The sequence below is a fragment of the Natator depressus genome, chromosome 4, assembly GCF_965152275.1.
Source record: "Natator depressus isolate rNatDep1 chromosome 4, rNatDep2.hap1, whole genome shotgun sequence".
NCBI classification, from domain to species: domain Eukaryota; kingdom Metazoa; phylum Chordata; order Testudines; family Cheloniidae; genus Natator; species Natator depressus.
The window spans coordinates 74,108,306-74,123,252 of NC_134237.1; the positions used below are offsets into that span (position 1 = coordinate 74,108,306).

The window sequence follows — 14,947 nt, forward strand, 5'->3', positions numbered from 1 at the left end:
CAGTTCAGACATCAAGCTTTGAGGCGTCCTGGGACTCTCAGAATCCATATAGGTTTCAGGAGAACAAGGACCCTCTAAAGCTGTATTTCTTTAGCCTGACCCTGCAAGACCTATAAAATCCACCACAATCTGACCTCATAGCTTTTTATGCTCCAATCCAACAAAGCACATAAGCACGAGATGTCCCAGTAAAGTCAAATGGCCCTGTATATATGCTTAAACATAAGTACATGCATGCTTGTAGAATTAGGGACTGAGTAAATTGAAAAGCTGTCCCTCTTTTCTTGCTCTGGTATATGTAAAATTAGGTCCAGTGTTAGTTTTCTGAAAATTCCTATGTCCACATGTACTCAGACAAGACAAGGTTGTTTCAGATATTGTGCTAAATCACATTACTCTGACCCACTTAGCCGTCCAACATCCTCAGATATTGTATTTATCATTTCAGCATACATCAGTCAGTACCAAGACACACAATTCCTATAAGAGTCAATAAATGTCATTTTAAAAAAAGCATATACAGCCTTAAAATATAGGCCTCAAAGGAAAACTCTGCCATTAAATCAGGATAACTATATGTGAAAATATAAAAACTAATCATTCATAAATTTAACTCTAGTGGTATAGCAAAAATATTCAATTTTATGGTCAATTCAACACTTACTCAGACAGATTGATACTACTAATTTCTAGTTTATTTTCCCTTCAATTCTAACAATGTATATTTTCTTGATTTAAATTTTTTCTGTAGGAAGATATCTTAATTCATTTTTATTTCTTTTTTTAGTCAGCTTTTAAAACGAAGGGAGGTATCTGTACCCCTGAAAATTGAACAGCTTTCTGAGGAACTAGATGCTTGGAGAGCTTGTACTCAGTTAGTCAACAAGTATGTGTGAAATGTAAAGTTATCATAATAGAAATTACTATGATTTAAATATGCTCATTGTAAATAAAATGTTTTATCCCATTTTTTCTTTGTAGAATATGAATATATCAATTTATGTAAAAATTAAGATACTTCATTTTGAAATAATATTGTTTTTGTTCATCTTGAGGTATACTGCAAATGAAATGCATAGCTTAAAATGAAATATATTTTACTCACAGATCTACTGATGAATTGTCATATACCCTTCCATCCGAATCACAGAGAATGGTTTATTCAACATTGGTATCACGAATAAAAGAAGAACCTCTTAAAGGAATTATTGGACTAGATTATGTCACTGGGTCTAATCTTCCTAGTCACTCAGATGTTCACATCTCTTGTTTGACAGGGTTAAGGATACAGGTACCATTTTATGGAGCCTGAGTGCTCTTTTTGGAATACTTTAATAAAATAACAATTACTTTAAAGAGGTCAAACCAATTGTTTTCAAGTGAAGAGGTGGAATAAAAATTGAAAATTGTTGAGGCTTGCAGCATTCTCAAAGAAAACCTCTGAGGAAGGGGAATATTGGTTGGAATATTGCTCTTGAGTACCCTGCACTGGCAAAAGCTGCCATTTTGTCTTGAAGGACACTGTCTTAACTACAGTAGGCTATACAGAGAGAAAAGAAAAAATTCGGGAGGAAAAAATGTTTGAAATCCCCAATTGGAGCAGTCAAAAGTTTTTAGTCTGTATAAGGAATAGAAATTTCTCTTAGCACATGCTCTCTCACTTTTAATGTATGTGATCTATTGCCAACCTTACTGTGGTTTGACTTGAAAACAATTAAAAAGTTTTATTTTAGACTTCACACTGTCCTTAATGTGTTGTGTTATAATGTGCATTTCTATAATGCCAACCACTATAGTACCCAGGAGCCATTACATGAATTAAAAACATACATCAGTGATCCTTCAGAGGACAGTTCTCGTCGTCTCCCCATAATTTAATAATATAACGGATACACTTTCAAACATGACAATCAGCTTTCAATTAAATTTATCACATATACAGTGCTTTGTGATCAAAGTAGTTAAAGTATTTTAATCCTCACTACATCCCTGTGAGGTACGTATTATTATTATTGCCATTTTTACAGATAGGGAAACAGAGACTCTCAATTCTGCCAGGCATGTTTCTCCAGACCATGCTGCAATTTGAAGACACTCTGGGCTTGTACACTCCAGCGCTTACTTCGGTATAACATAAGTCACTCAGGGGTGTGAAAAAGCTACCCCCCCGAGTGACAAGCTCTCCCATTGACATAGCTACTGCTGCTCAGGGAGGTGAAGTAATTATGACAACAGGAGAGTATACATACTCAATAGCCACACAGTAAGAATTCATTAATGATAAGATAGTTTGTAAATATGACAGAATTATTATTTTAAGATGTATCTAACTCAGGAATTTAGGAAATATGAAATTTGGGCTTCCAGATTTTTAGGACACATCTGTTTACCTGATAAGTATAGCATTATAAATTGCGTATGACAGTTTTAGTCAGACTTGATTATAACAGGTATAACTTTTTAATGTGGCTGTAGCAATCACATAAATTAGCATTGTATTCTCGATTCATTTTCATCTCAGATGAAGTAAAAATGTGCATTTGCTAGACTGCATCTCTTCTGGAAGTATGGGGACATGATGTGTATCTTTTTCCTCCCCTCGAACATTCACAGGGTCCAGTGTTTTTCCTTGAAGATGGAAAATCAGCTATTTCACTGAATGATGCTTTGATGTGGGCCAAAGTGAATCCCTTCTCACCATTAGGAACAGGAATACGACTCAACCCATTCTGATAAGACTTTTTCCTCTGTAGTGCTTAAAACAAGTAACATCCAGCAGGTTAACATTAATTTAACCTTGATTGTTGAAGGACAGAAAGATGGCAGTTGATTCTTCCTGAAGGACAGTTATTTGAATTTTGCAAAATGTAAATGAGAAAATGAAAAATGGATTTTTATAAAGTTATATAATAATCCAAAGAAAAAATGTCCTTACATAATTGACAGCCATGGTTGGTTTTTTTTAAGACGATAATACTGTTGTCACACAATATAAAAATATTTCAGTAAATTTTTGTGAACAAATTGTAAAGCAAGTAAAGAAATATCTGAACATTACCAAAATACTAGGGTAGCTGAAACTGAAATTCATAAGACATTTTTAATACATTAGTACGCATTTATTTATGCTTTTATGAATTGCCACTGAGATACAGCTGAGTTTCATACATTCTGTATCCCCTTTTATTTGTATCTAATACTTAGTAAAATGTGATTCTGAAGAGTGATAGTGTAAATTAAATGACAACATAGTCAAAATACTTCAATTTTTAATTAAAAAAATCTTTCCATACAATAAATATTTAAGCTTTAACAGGAAAAGAGAAGTCATTTTGATGAATATCTAGATTAGGATAAATTATAATATTTTCTAAGTCCATCTTTAACACTCCCCCATTATATTTTAAATGAGCACTAAAATGTGTTTTATGAACCTTATTTTTTTAATAAATAGCTTGTAAGTAATAAACAGCTTATTTAATGAAAATTATTGAAATACATTATGTAAATTAAAATTCTTTTTTAATTTTGTATAGATTGTAAAAAATTGTATGGTATTGAGGACCTGATACATAAATATGTGGACATTGCTTTATTTAGTTAGATGGTTAATTCATGTCTAGTATTATGTACCCAAATGTCCATGAAAGAATTGGAATCTGAAGGATTGACTCAACTGCCACTCTATTCTTTAAATCTTTGGTAATATACTGAAGATTTATACTGCTGTACTTAAATCTTTTAAATAATTATAAATATGTAGTAAAACTGCATCAATTTGTGGAAGTTGTGCCTTAATGTGGAACCTCAGACAAATCTATTCCCTCTTTAGACACTGAGGAAGATAAATTATTTTTTCATTGTTAGGTTTAGAGTATAAAAATTGAGTCAAAGGGCACTTTTTATATTAGAAATATGTCTGCTAATAGTCTTTGTGAACAAAAATTATGTTGCATTTGCTTTAAGGTAGTCCTTACCCTATGTGGGGGGAAAAACATAAGACAAAATATTGTAAAGTGTGCATTTACTGTTACAATATGTAGTCGCAACTGTCAAAACATAGCTGCATCAATGTTTTCCAAAATAATTTCAGGTTGTTTGCTAAAATGTGATTTCATTGTCAAGCAGAACTGCTCAACTATAGTTATTTCCCCTTTAAATTAAAAAAATATTTCTGATGTCTTCACCTTCAAATAATTGTGTTTTGTTCTGTACTGTGTCTGAATTTCTCTATAGCTTTCCAGGCAAAAATATTTCAAGCCATACAACTTTTATACTCTGTAACAGGTGCTCTGAAAAAATCTCTTGTAATCTTAATGTTCTTGTAATAAGTATTAAACTAATAAAATGTCTCTACCAAAGTCACATGTTTGTCAAAATGACGAAAAACATGTCAGAACTATTTGATATAAGTTACTAAAAATTAATCTTATATCAAAGATTGTAAAAATCAATGTACAATAGTTCAAGATACAAAAGGACACCAAGTATAACTGTCTAATTTATTCAACTCATCACATCACAATGTGCAAAAAGTTTGACCACATCGTCATTACCCATCTTGCACCAATGCAATCTGTAAATTGGAAAATTTCACTGACAAAGAACTTGAAATATTAAAAACAATTCGATCTAGTAAGTAATCAAGTCTAGGAGGAGGCTGAGCTGTAAAAGCAACTATGGTAGCAAGTTACTGAAGGAAGCTGTCTAACAATGGGGAAACTACAGTGATGTATATTTTAGATACTGCTTTGTTTAGTGATGATTTCGCTTGTCACACTTCCACAAACATCAGATTTCCAATATGTATTTTGTTTTGGCATTTACTAGAAGAAAATAATGCTCTAATTTAACAGACACTGAAACCAATCAGGCAATTCGCTCCCAATGGATATGGTCAAAGAATTAGAGATAAAGTTGGTCTTGTACGTTTTCAAAGTTGAGGTCTCTAACACTTTTTTTCAGTGTTCAGTTAGAATCCTTTTGGCTAGGTGCCTGGAGCTGCCGCACTTATACATCCACAGTAAAAGAGCATCTGTCAGCTTGTTTCACCTGGATTTCTTTGAAATGAACGCCACTTTTGCCTCTGATTTCTGGACGTCCTCGGTCTAAGAAAAGAAGCAATTGATTAATGCACCCATGTACTTTTGCTGCTGATTTATTATCATACAATTTAACAATAAAAACATGTCCTTTGGAATACAATGAAATTTATCTCAAACTGCCAACACAGGTCCTGTTTACACATAAGGAGTGTACCCATTTAGCTATAGTGGTATATAGTTAAACCAGTTGATTGTACAATCCCCTTAGTATGGATGCAGTTAAATTGGTATAAAGTTGCTTATACCAATATAGCTTATTTCCATTGATATAAGCACCTTTAGACTGATAGAACTGCAGCCATCCTAGGAGTTGGACAAATTTAACTATCCTGATAGGAAAAAAAAAAAAAAATCACACCTCTAACCAAAACAGTTAAATCTCATCAAAAACTGCAGACCAGACCACAGTATACCTCAAACTATCATAGGAGATTTGTTACTGGACTCTTCTATAATACCATGATCAAGATTCCACACGAAATCACTCACTAGGAGACTCTGCTAATCCACTTCCCATTTCTATTGGAGATTGCAAAGAACAGCTGAACTGTGATACAAAAGTCATTTAGACTATTTAATACCATTATCATAGTATCTGAGGGCATCACTCCAATATATTTATCCTCACGACATCCCTGTGAGGCGGAAAGTACTAGGTGACAGAAGTGAGGGTGAGCTGTAATAATTTATCAATTATACTTTACATGTGTGTCTGATAGAGGTTTACTAGATGAATTCAAAGGGTCAATTCAAGAATAAGCTACCACCACTTAAGGGGCCTGTTAGGGTAAGCACAGTTGATCCAGGGTACTGGAGCCCAGGATCTGATCTGGGAGTGGGAGAACTGCACAGTTTCATCCCACAAGACACTGCACCTGAAGGGATGCATTCAGACAATGGAGGAGAAGAAAGTGGTGCTAGTCTGTAACCATAACATTACTACCCACGTTTTTTTCCCCTCACAAACAGGGACCACAGGCATAGAGAGACCTGCCAAAGGTCACACACGAAGTTTGTTGGAACTGAACCGTTGGGGAATTGAACTGTTGTCTCCTAAGTACTAGAATAGAGTTCTAACTGCTGGACCATCCTTCCAACTCATATCCACCCTTGCACAGCTCTGACCAGTTTAAACACTGGTCCACTGTGGCCTTCGAACATACAAACGGTTTTGGAACCTTTTCCATCTAACTAGTTACAATTTCTTAGGGGTTTTACATATCCACTACTTTTTTCTTGGTGAGGAAAAGCTTCAACTAATATTCTCAAAGGTTCACTATCTGCCTTCAAGATATAAATACAAAGGCTATCTATGCAATCAGGGCCACGGCCTACTGTTCTTACTCAGGCAAAATACCCATTGACTTCGTTGGGAGTTCTGTTTGAGTAAGGACTGCAGGATTTGTCCATTGGGGAGCAAGTAAAGAACATCTGTTACCATTACACTGGAGAAGGAACTGCCTTCAGACTGTGCTACTAAGTATGGTGGAAGTTCTGAATCGTAAGCCAAAACACTATGGTGTGGAAGAAAAGCAATTTCGACTCCTGAAATATAAGCAGCATCTGTAGATGCTGCCACTGAGGCTCAGAATAACTTTGTGGAAGCAATGTAGTTATTTTCTAATAAGGTCCAATAGTTTTAGTAAAAAGACCACTTATCCATGTAATCAATGTAAAATAAAATTTAAAAAAAAACACTCCAATGGAAGAGATTGAAATGAAAGCTTACTTGATATAAAAGAAAGTTTCTCTCTCTTGATGTTAACCGCACTCCCAGAGGGATCTACAGCAGCTGGATGACGAACTGCACGCTCTGCCAAGCTTGGTTTAATGTTAAACCGCTCTTCAAAACACAATTACAATTCATTCATTACAGTCCACATAATCATAGCCTTCATACAATTCTTCAAAGTGATTTTTTTTATTTAAAAGACACTCCCACCTATAAAATCTAAATAAAGAAACCAAGATCGTCACAAACTCTAGCAAAAGAAAAAAGTGCTCTGGCAAAAAATACCATAATTTTATCCTGCAAAAGCTATACACAAGGGGACACACAAAATAAGCTTATGTGGTGGTGGGTTGGTTGGTTGTTTGTTTAAGAGGCTATGATATGTTTTAGCAATCACATTGTGGGAAGACTAAGGATATGTCTACACTTAAACTGCTACAGCAGCACAACTGCATCTGCTCCACTGTAGACATTACACTGATGGAAATGGTTCTCCCATTGACAAGGGTAATTTGTCTTCCCGAGAGGCAGCTTCTAGGTCAATGGAAGAATTCTTCCTTTGATCCAGTGCTGTGTACACCCAGGTTTTGGTTGGCATAGCTATGTCTCCCAGGGGTGTACATTTTTCACACCCCTGACCAACGTAGCTATGCTGATGTAAATTCCCAGTGTAGACCAGCCCTTAATCCGAGATAGGTCTTATCCTTAAATAAGCATGAGAAGCTGTTTTGCAACAGATTACAACGTGCTTCTCTGAATACCTAGGTGTATTAGTGCTGAGTTTGGCCAACTAAATAAAGCACTTTGAAGAACAAAAGCAGTATTATTTTTTTGTTCTCATTTATTACTTGACACAGAATATCCGCTGTCATTATAGAAATCCAAACTTTTTGACCCACAAGTTTAAATTTAGACAAATTTTGACCATGTGTCTTTTCTACTGACAATCCGGACTGATGTTCCCATTTGTGCCATATCAATCTGAGTCCTGTAATACTTTCAAACTTTAGCCGTATACTCCTAGAAAATGTTGCTTAGAGCAGCTAACTTAGAGCTTAAGGCACTGAACATGTAAACACTTACTTGTGACCGGGGGAGAGGGGGAAGAGGGCTTAGGCTACCCCCACATGGTGCCATGGTCACCGTGCCCCAGTGGGATGCTGTGGGAGTAACTGTGTTCCTCAGATGTATAAAGTGGGAAGTAGGAATAAGGAGGTGATGTTACCTCTGTATATGGCTTTGGTTAGACTGATTCTGGCATACTGTAACCAGTTCTGTTGTCCACATTTTAAAAAAAGATGTTGAAAAACTGAAAAGGGTGCAGAAAAAAGGCACAAAAATCACTTGAGGGATGGAAAAAATGCCTTACAGTGTGATATAAAGAGCTCAAGCAGTTTAGCTTATCAAAAAGAAGATTTGAGAGGTGACTTGTTACAGTGTATAAGCACCTTTAGGAGATGAAACTACCAGGTACTAAAAGGGATATTAATGTAGTGGAAAATGGCATAAGAACCAGGAAGCTGAAACCAACCAAGTTCAAATTAAAAAATATTTGTGCCATATTTAGAACAGTAAGGATGGTTAACCATTAGAACAAACTACGAACGGAAGTGGTACATTCTCCATCCCTTGATGTCTTCAAATCACGACTGGATACCTTTCTGGAAGATATGCTTTAGTTAAAGAAGTTATGGCACTTCATACACAGGTAACTGGGAGAAATTTAACAGCCCTTGACACACGGGGGTCAGACTTCTTTTGGTCTTAAACTCTATGGATCTATGGTAGTAAAGTTAAGCACATGTGTTAGTGTTTGCAGGATCAGGGCCTCAAAGAGTAAAGATCAGCTGCTTTTTAGCAAATTCACCTAAGATCATAAAAAGTGAAAAAGAATTAAACAGAATAGTTAAGCAAGCTCAAAGTATGTATTTTACCTTCCACTCTTGAAGGCTTACTGAGAACATTTGAAATATGGGCCAACTCACCGCATTCCCCGGGCCCACTGTCCAATTAAGTTAAATTAACCTGATAAGTGAAAAACTTAGGTTCAATAGTTCCCTGTTTGTATGTTTTTACTAGCAGGAAATCAGTGGAGTACCAAGGAAAATCTCTCTGCTCCAGAAACACTTCAACTATTTAGAGTTAAGCCAGCTAAAGAAGTGATCATGGCAGCAGCAACTTTTAATGCAAAGGAATGGCAAAAAGTGAATGAATCACTTGTAAGTAATATGGCAATGGTGGAAACTTTATCTGTTATTTCAGCTATATTCCATCATTATATCACTAATATTAATATATCATTTAAGTATCACTGTTCACTTTGAATGCAACTGGCTGAAAATGTTTCCTCAAATGATGTAATCAGAAAGTGGTATGATGTTTTCTTTATAATTTCCAAAGCAGTTGCTAATCCTCTTCATGTTACTCACACCAATAGTTCCACTACCTTCAGTGGGGTGACAAGTTGTAGTTAAAGCAAGCATGACTTGGCCCAAAGATCATTCAAATATTTGCCTGTTTTCCATTTTCAATCATCAGACTCACAAAGTAGGACAGTGAACATAGGAAACAATCAGTTGCACCATGTACATCAGTTTTTTATACTTGCTTTGAAAAACCACTCACTTGGGTTCTCTTCCCTCTCTACCAGTCTCTGTTGCAGATGCATATTGATGATAGCATTAACCTTTTGTCTATTTTTGTTAATGTTGGGCTCTATCATTATTTCTGTTAGCTTAATGTTGTTCTTGATAGCCTTTGAAGCTGTTGACCTGGCAACCATCGGTAACTGCTCCTGATAATAGTGGTCTGTAAAGTCAACCTCATCCTGAATATTTTTAATTCTGGGGGGAGAAAAAAAAAGCAAAATGTTAATGAGTCAGTTACGTTACTACTAATAAATACTGAACACATTATTATACTCAACACCTTTCAAGATACTGGTTACATATTACTAACGAATTCTCACAATTCCATTGTGTGGAAGGTATTATCTCCATTTATAAATGGGGAAACCTTGACACAGAGATAAGCGATTTGCCCAAACCCACAGAGACAAATCAGTGTCCCGGCCAGGAAAAGAATACAGGAGCTCCTAGTGCTCAGTCCACTAAACCAAAACTCTCAAACGTTTTTCCAAAGTATGGACCATTCTTAAGAGAAAGTCTTCTGTGAGCCATCTCCACTCACATTCCGATTCATGATAAAACACATACAAGTCACAGCTGAAGCCAGAGAGCACCAAGAGCTTTCTACAGCTGTCTAACCTGGAAGCCGAACATGCAGACACTTGCTGATGCAAGTTACTTCACTCAAGTAATCATGTGACTAAAGCTGTTCACAGGCATAGGACTCTCCACATCTGCCTAAAGATTGCACAGCAATCGGCACTTCAGGCTAACCCCCTATGGTGTGGACTAGAAGGGAGGCTAATTTAGGGCTACTTATGTCAGCCCTATGCCGCTCCCGTGCTGGGGAAATTCTCTTGCAGCTCACTTATGCCTTCTATATGCCACCAGGGTGAGTCATGGGGCCAAAGTGGAGAGCAGAATTTGGCCATATGAACCTATAAAGCTTGATTATTAGAAACTCATTGAGCTGTCTTGTAATTCTCTTGGTGGACGGTAACACTTAACTCACAAATCTCTGAAATCCACTGAAGGGATTAGGGGCATCCATACAAATGTCCCTTAACTCCATTTTGCTGCCTGGCCCCAGAAACCACACTGACAGTGGCTTCCCTGATTATGGCTGCCATTGTAGCCCTCATCAGCGGAGCTCTAAATTGCAGAGCAGTAAGTAGTTGCTACACACTTTGTCTACAGTAACATACACAAGGTTCCACGGTATGCTGAGGGGTTAAGAATCTAGCAGAACTAGATCATCGTCAACTCCATCCACAGAATTGGGGTTCTGCTGGGTTGGGGAAAATTAAGCAGGTTCTGAAGAAGCAGCACTCCCTCTTGCACATCACCCCATTTAGCTCAGTGGGCATAAGCTCCTTTACACTCACAGAATTGGAGGAGAGCATATAGATCTATGGTTTTATGCTTATAAACACCATCTGTTTTATTAATGGCTTTGCTCTTTGTACTATTTTTATTTAGTGAATTTCACGGCTGCTAAGAAGCATGCTGATAACCACTTTAAAGAGATCCTAGGTAATACTATGTGCTCTGTAAGCTTTCACACACAACACTAATTACCTCACTGTCAATTAAACAACTTTGCTTTTTCAATGAATGAACCAGAGCAGGACTGTGGTGATTTTTGTGATGTGGGCAAAGGTTCACTAGGAATTTAAATGTTATTTCTCTCGTGAAGCAGGCATCAGATCCTGGCCCTACTGAAGTCAATGGCAAAACTCCAGTAGACTTCACGCCAAGGCTTCAGAAATCTGAAGGTTTTGAGTAATATTTAGATACTACTCATTAATATGCTACTAAAATGAATCCTTTACAGAAAACCTGATACATAATACACTTCTGTAAACAACAGCACCCACCGTCCATTTGTCAGCATTGAGTAGATGTCTTGTACCAAAATTTCTGCTGCTCCCGGTTTACAGTGAATTGTCCCATCTATTAGTTCTTGGACAGGCTTCAATTTTCTTCTGGAAAAAAACTAGAGCAAAAAATAAAAACAGAGAGCATTTCAGTTCCTATTAGTTGAGAAGCACAGGTCTATCCTTCCATGCTATTTACTTGATGTGTGATCACTCACTTTGTTTTCTCTCAGCCCCCTTCCAATCCAATCCCACTCAAACCCTCACCCCTTAACCAAAAAGGAACAGCAATTAAAGAAAGTATGCAATATTATGGGTGAGAACTGGAATATAAACTGAGCAAAAATTCAAACTTTTTCTTCCCAAAAACAACTGGAACCCCCTTAACTGCCCAACCTAAGAGAGTTGCAATGGTTAACAATAGGCAAAAACCACAAGGCCAAGATTTAACCTTGGGTGCCTCACCATTCGCATGGCTCGGCGCCTGGAACAAGTCACCAGAGCTGGCCAGGCGAGTGACGTTTCGTCCGTTCCTCCAGCGCCATCCCCGCGGAGCTCGGCAGCGGCCCCCGGGACTGTCCGCAGGGACCCGCGGAGCGTGCAGGGCTCAGCCGGGCTCCTCCCGCGGCCAATCGATACCTGGGGGAGGGGGGCCGAGCGCCAAGGGGCCGCCATCGCTGCACCAACCTTCCGAGCCCGACGCGCCCGGGGCCATGGCGGGGCAGGGTTCACACGGAAGGAAACCTGGAGCGCTGGGTGCTCGTTACCAGGCGCACCGTCCCCGCTCCGAGCCGCTGCCCGGGCTCGTGCCCCACGGCGGGGCGGCCCCCTCACCTGGCCGAGCTGGGACCAGTTGCTGAGCTTGGTGGCCAGCGAGGCGCCGTTCTCGTAGCTGTGGCTGTGGATGTCCTCGGGGTAATACCAGGAGAAGATCTCGGCGATGAGGTAGCCGTTAGAGAAGTCCCTAGAGAACAACGACAATAACAGTAAGGCGGAGGCCGGGTGGCGCGCGCGGCGCGGCGCCACGCTCGGCTCGGAGCCGCCCCGCCCCCTCTCACCGTCGGAAGTTCCTGGGGAAGAAACTCAGGTCCAGGCTCTGCAGCCACCTCAGCACGGCGCGGGGCAGCCCCGTGCGCTTGGGGGCGTGCGAGTACGACATAGGGGCGCGAGAGGCTGGGACCGCCCGCGAGCCGCAATAGGGCCCCCTTTCCCAGTGTCCTCTAGCTGCTGAATAGTTACCAAGCAACCGCCACAAACTATGGAAGTAGGCGGGGACTCATGCGACTCCGCCCCCTGCCCACAGATTCTCCCAGGATGACTAGGGCGCGCACGTGCGCTAGGCAACCCGTGAGCGGTATTGCCTGAGTGCGCACGCGCCGTGGTCGTAGCTGGGTGCCAATGGGCAGCCGGCAATAGCGGCTGCACGAAACTCTGAGCTACCAGCACGTTATTCGGAGTCTGCGGCTAGCGCTCTACTGGCCGAGCTGGGCAGCGTCTGCCGTGCCAGGGGGCGCCATCGTTCCACACAGGTCCCCAGGTAGGCGCCTGCGGACCGTCATGTGCCCGTGCCCCAGGTGTTAGCTGTGAGCTCCCCGCACACACCAACAGCATCCCCCTGTACAGCCCAGCGTCATGCACATCAGTTACCAGCTCCTCTGCGTGTTTTAGTCTTGATCAGTTGCTACTGTGTTTACGCGTCTAGAAATAGCAGAATTAATTCATCTGAGATGTGGTACAAAAGCACATGCCGGCTGTCTAGAGATCTGATTCTATCTATTTAGTCTCTTTGCAGTGTTCTCCCTTATTTTGCTAGGTTTCAGAGTAGCAGCTGTGTTAGTCTGTAGTCGCAAAAAGAAAAGGAGTACTTGTGGCACCTTAGAGACTAGCTAATTTATTTGAGCATAAGCTTTCGTGAGCTACAGCTCACTTCATCGGATGCATACTGTGGAAAGTGTAGAAGATCTTTTATACACACAGCAGGAGAGTGGGGTGGGGGGAGGTATTTTTTCATGCTTTGTGTGTATAAAAGATCTACACTTTCCACAGTATGCATCCGATGAAGTGAGCTGTAGCTCACGAAAGCTTATGCTCAAATAAATTGGCTAGTCTCTAAGGTGCCACAAGTACTCCTTTTCTTATTTTGCTAGATATCCAAAAACATTAAAAAGTTGATTTTTTTAATGCTATCTAGGTTAAGAGCTAATGATTTTACAGCCATTAGTGAAATTATATCTGTGCATCCACCTCTTCTCTCTAACCCACTCAGTTTATCTGAGTATTAGCCTTTTGGCTCTTCTCAAGACATGCAACGTGTTGACTGCCAACAATCATGACTTTGAAAAGGACACTTAGTCACTTTTAAGGATCCATTCACCATGTGTTTGTCCACTGTAGTCACGTACATTCTGCCGTCTTACTGCACTATCTCCTTTCTTATTTCTTAGATCTTGCAGTCTTATTCCAAGATTTTTTTGTAATTAGGCCATATCCTGAATTGTTTTACAAGCAAAAAACCCACTAAAGCCAATGGGCTTGAAAGTGTATTGATTGTACAACTGTGGTGTTATGTTCTGTCCAAAATGTCTTGTATGGTTCAGACACAACAAATCCTGCATTTTGGCATGGGGTTAGACTAGATTACCCTTGCGGTTCCTCCTAACCTTATGATTCTACTATTACGTTTATTTCCCCCCCTCACACTTGACCACTGTCTGGTTTTTACTTCTAGATATTTAATTGGCTATGACAGCAGTATTGATCAGTCATTCCATTATCAGGCTTAATGTTTGCAAATTGCACAGTACTTTGAAAATAGGAAATTCTGCATAAGAGTAGGTGACCGGGTATCTGGTTTTCAACCGGAACATCTGATTGAAAAGGGACCCTGGCAGCTCTGGTCAGCATCGCCAACCGAGCCATTAAAAGTCTGGTCAACGGTGCTGCCTGGCTAAGGCAGTCTAGTCCCTCCCTGTCCTGGGGCACCATGCTACACCCTGGAAGCGGCCAGCAGGTCTGGGTCCTAGGCAGGGGGTCCAGGAAGCTCCGCACGCTGCCCCCACCCTGAGCACCAGCTCCACACTCCCATTGGCTGGTTCCGGTCAATGGGAGTTTGGGGGGCGTGGGGGGGGCAGTGCCTGTGGGCAAGAACAGTGCACGGAGCTTGCTGGGCCCCCCCACCGCCTAGGACCTGGACCTGCTGGCCACTTCCAGGGCACAGCGCAGTGTCCCAGGACAGGCAGGAAGCTTGTGTGAGCCTCCCCTCTGCACTGCTGACCAGGAGCTGCCCAAGGTAAGCCCGCACCCCACCCTGAGCCCTAAACCCCCACCCCAGCCCTGACCCCCCAAACCCAGAGCCCCCTCATGAACCCCAAAACCCTCATCCCCAGCCCTGAGCCTGCACCCCCAGCCTAGACGCTCAGCGCCCCTGCCCCCCAACCCTAGTGCTGCAGGCCAGAGGCCCCTCCCACACCCTGAAACCCTCATCCCTGGTCCCACCCCAAAGTCCTCACCCTCTCCCTCACCCCAACCCCCTGCCTCAACCCGCAGCCCCCTCTCACATTCCGAATCCCTCAGCCCCACCCCCCGAGCCCTCTCCTACACCCCAAA

General features: G+C 40.7%; 2 protein-coding genes across 6 annotated transcripts in view; one reads left to right on the forward strand and one right to left on the reverse strand.

Moving 5' to 3' along the window:
- Positions 1-5,888, forward strand: part of WDR17 (WD repeat domain 17) — a 124,370-nt gene extending 118,482 nt beyond the window's left edge. For 3 of the 4 annotated variants that reach the window (XM_074951187.1, XM_074951186.1, XM_074951184.1), the window contains 3 exons: positions 788-886; positions 1,108-1,291; positions 2,614-5,886. In XM_074951187.1, the coding sequence (XP_074807288.1) occupies positions 788-886; positions 1,108-1,291; positions 2,614-2,733 (403 nt within the window). In that variant the 3' untranslated portion in view covers positions 2,734-5,886. Of the gene's footprint in view, positions 1-787; positions 887-1,107; positions 1,292-2,613 lie in introns of all 4 variants that reach the window. The other variant, XM_074951185.1, reaches the window with a different exon arrangement.
- SPATA4 (spermatogenesis associated 4) lies at positions 3,173-12,592 on the reverse strand. 2 transcript variants are annotated; one of them, XM_074951191.1, is made up of 6 exons: positions 12,400-12,592; positions 12,176-12,305; positions 11,342-11,460; positions 9,463-9,680; positions 6,835-6,948; positions 3,179-5,108 (listed from the first exon to the last, which is right to left on the reverse strand). In XM_074951191.1, exons 1-6 carry the CDS (start codon positions 12,498-12,500, stop codon positions 5,011-5,013), a joined length of 780 nt encoding a protein of 259 aa, XP_074807292.1. In that variant the 5' UTR covers positions 12,501-12,592; the 3' UTR covers positions 3,179-5,010. The 2 variants fall into 2 exon arrangements, with proteins under 2 accessions (XP_074807293.1, XP_074807292.1); XM_074951192.1 differs by lacking the exons at positions 12,176-12,305; positions 12,400-12,592 and adding an exon at positions 11,807-12,022 and having other exon boundaries at positions 3,173-5,108.
- Between the last annotated feature and the right edge of the window lie 2,355 nt (positions 12,593-14,947).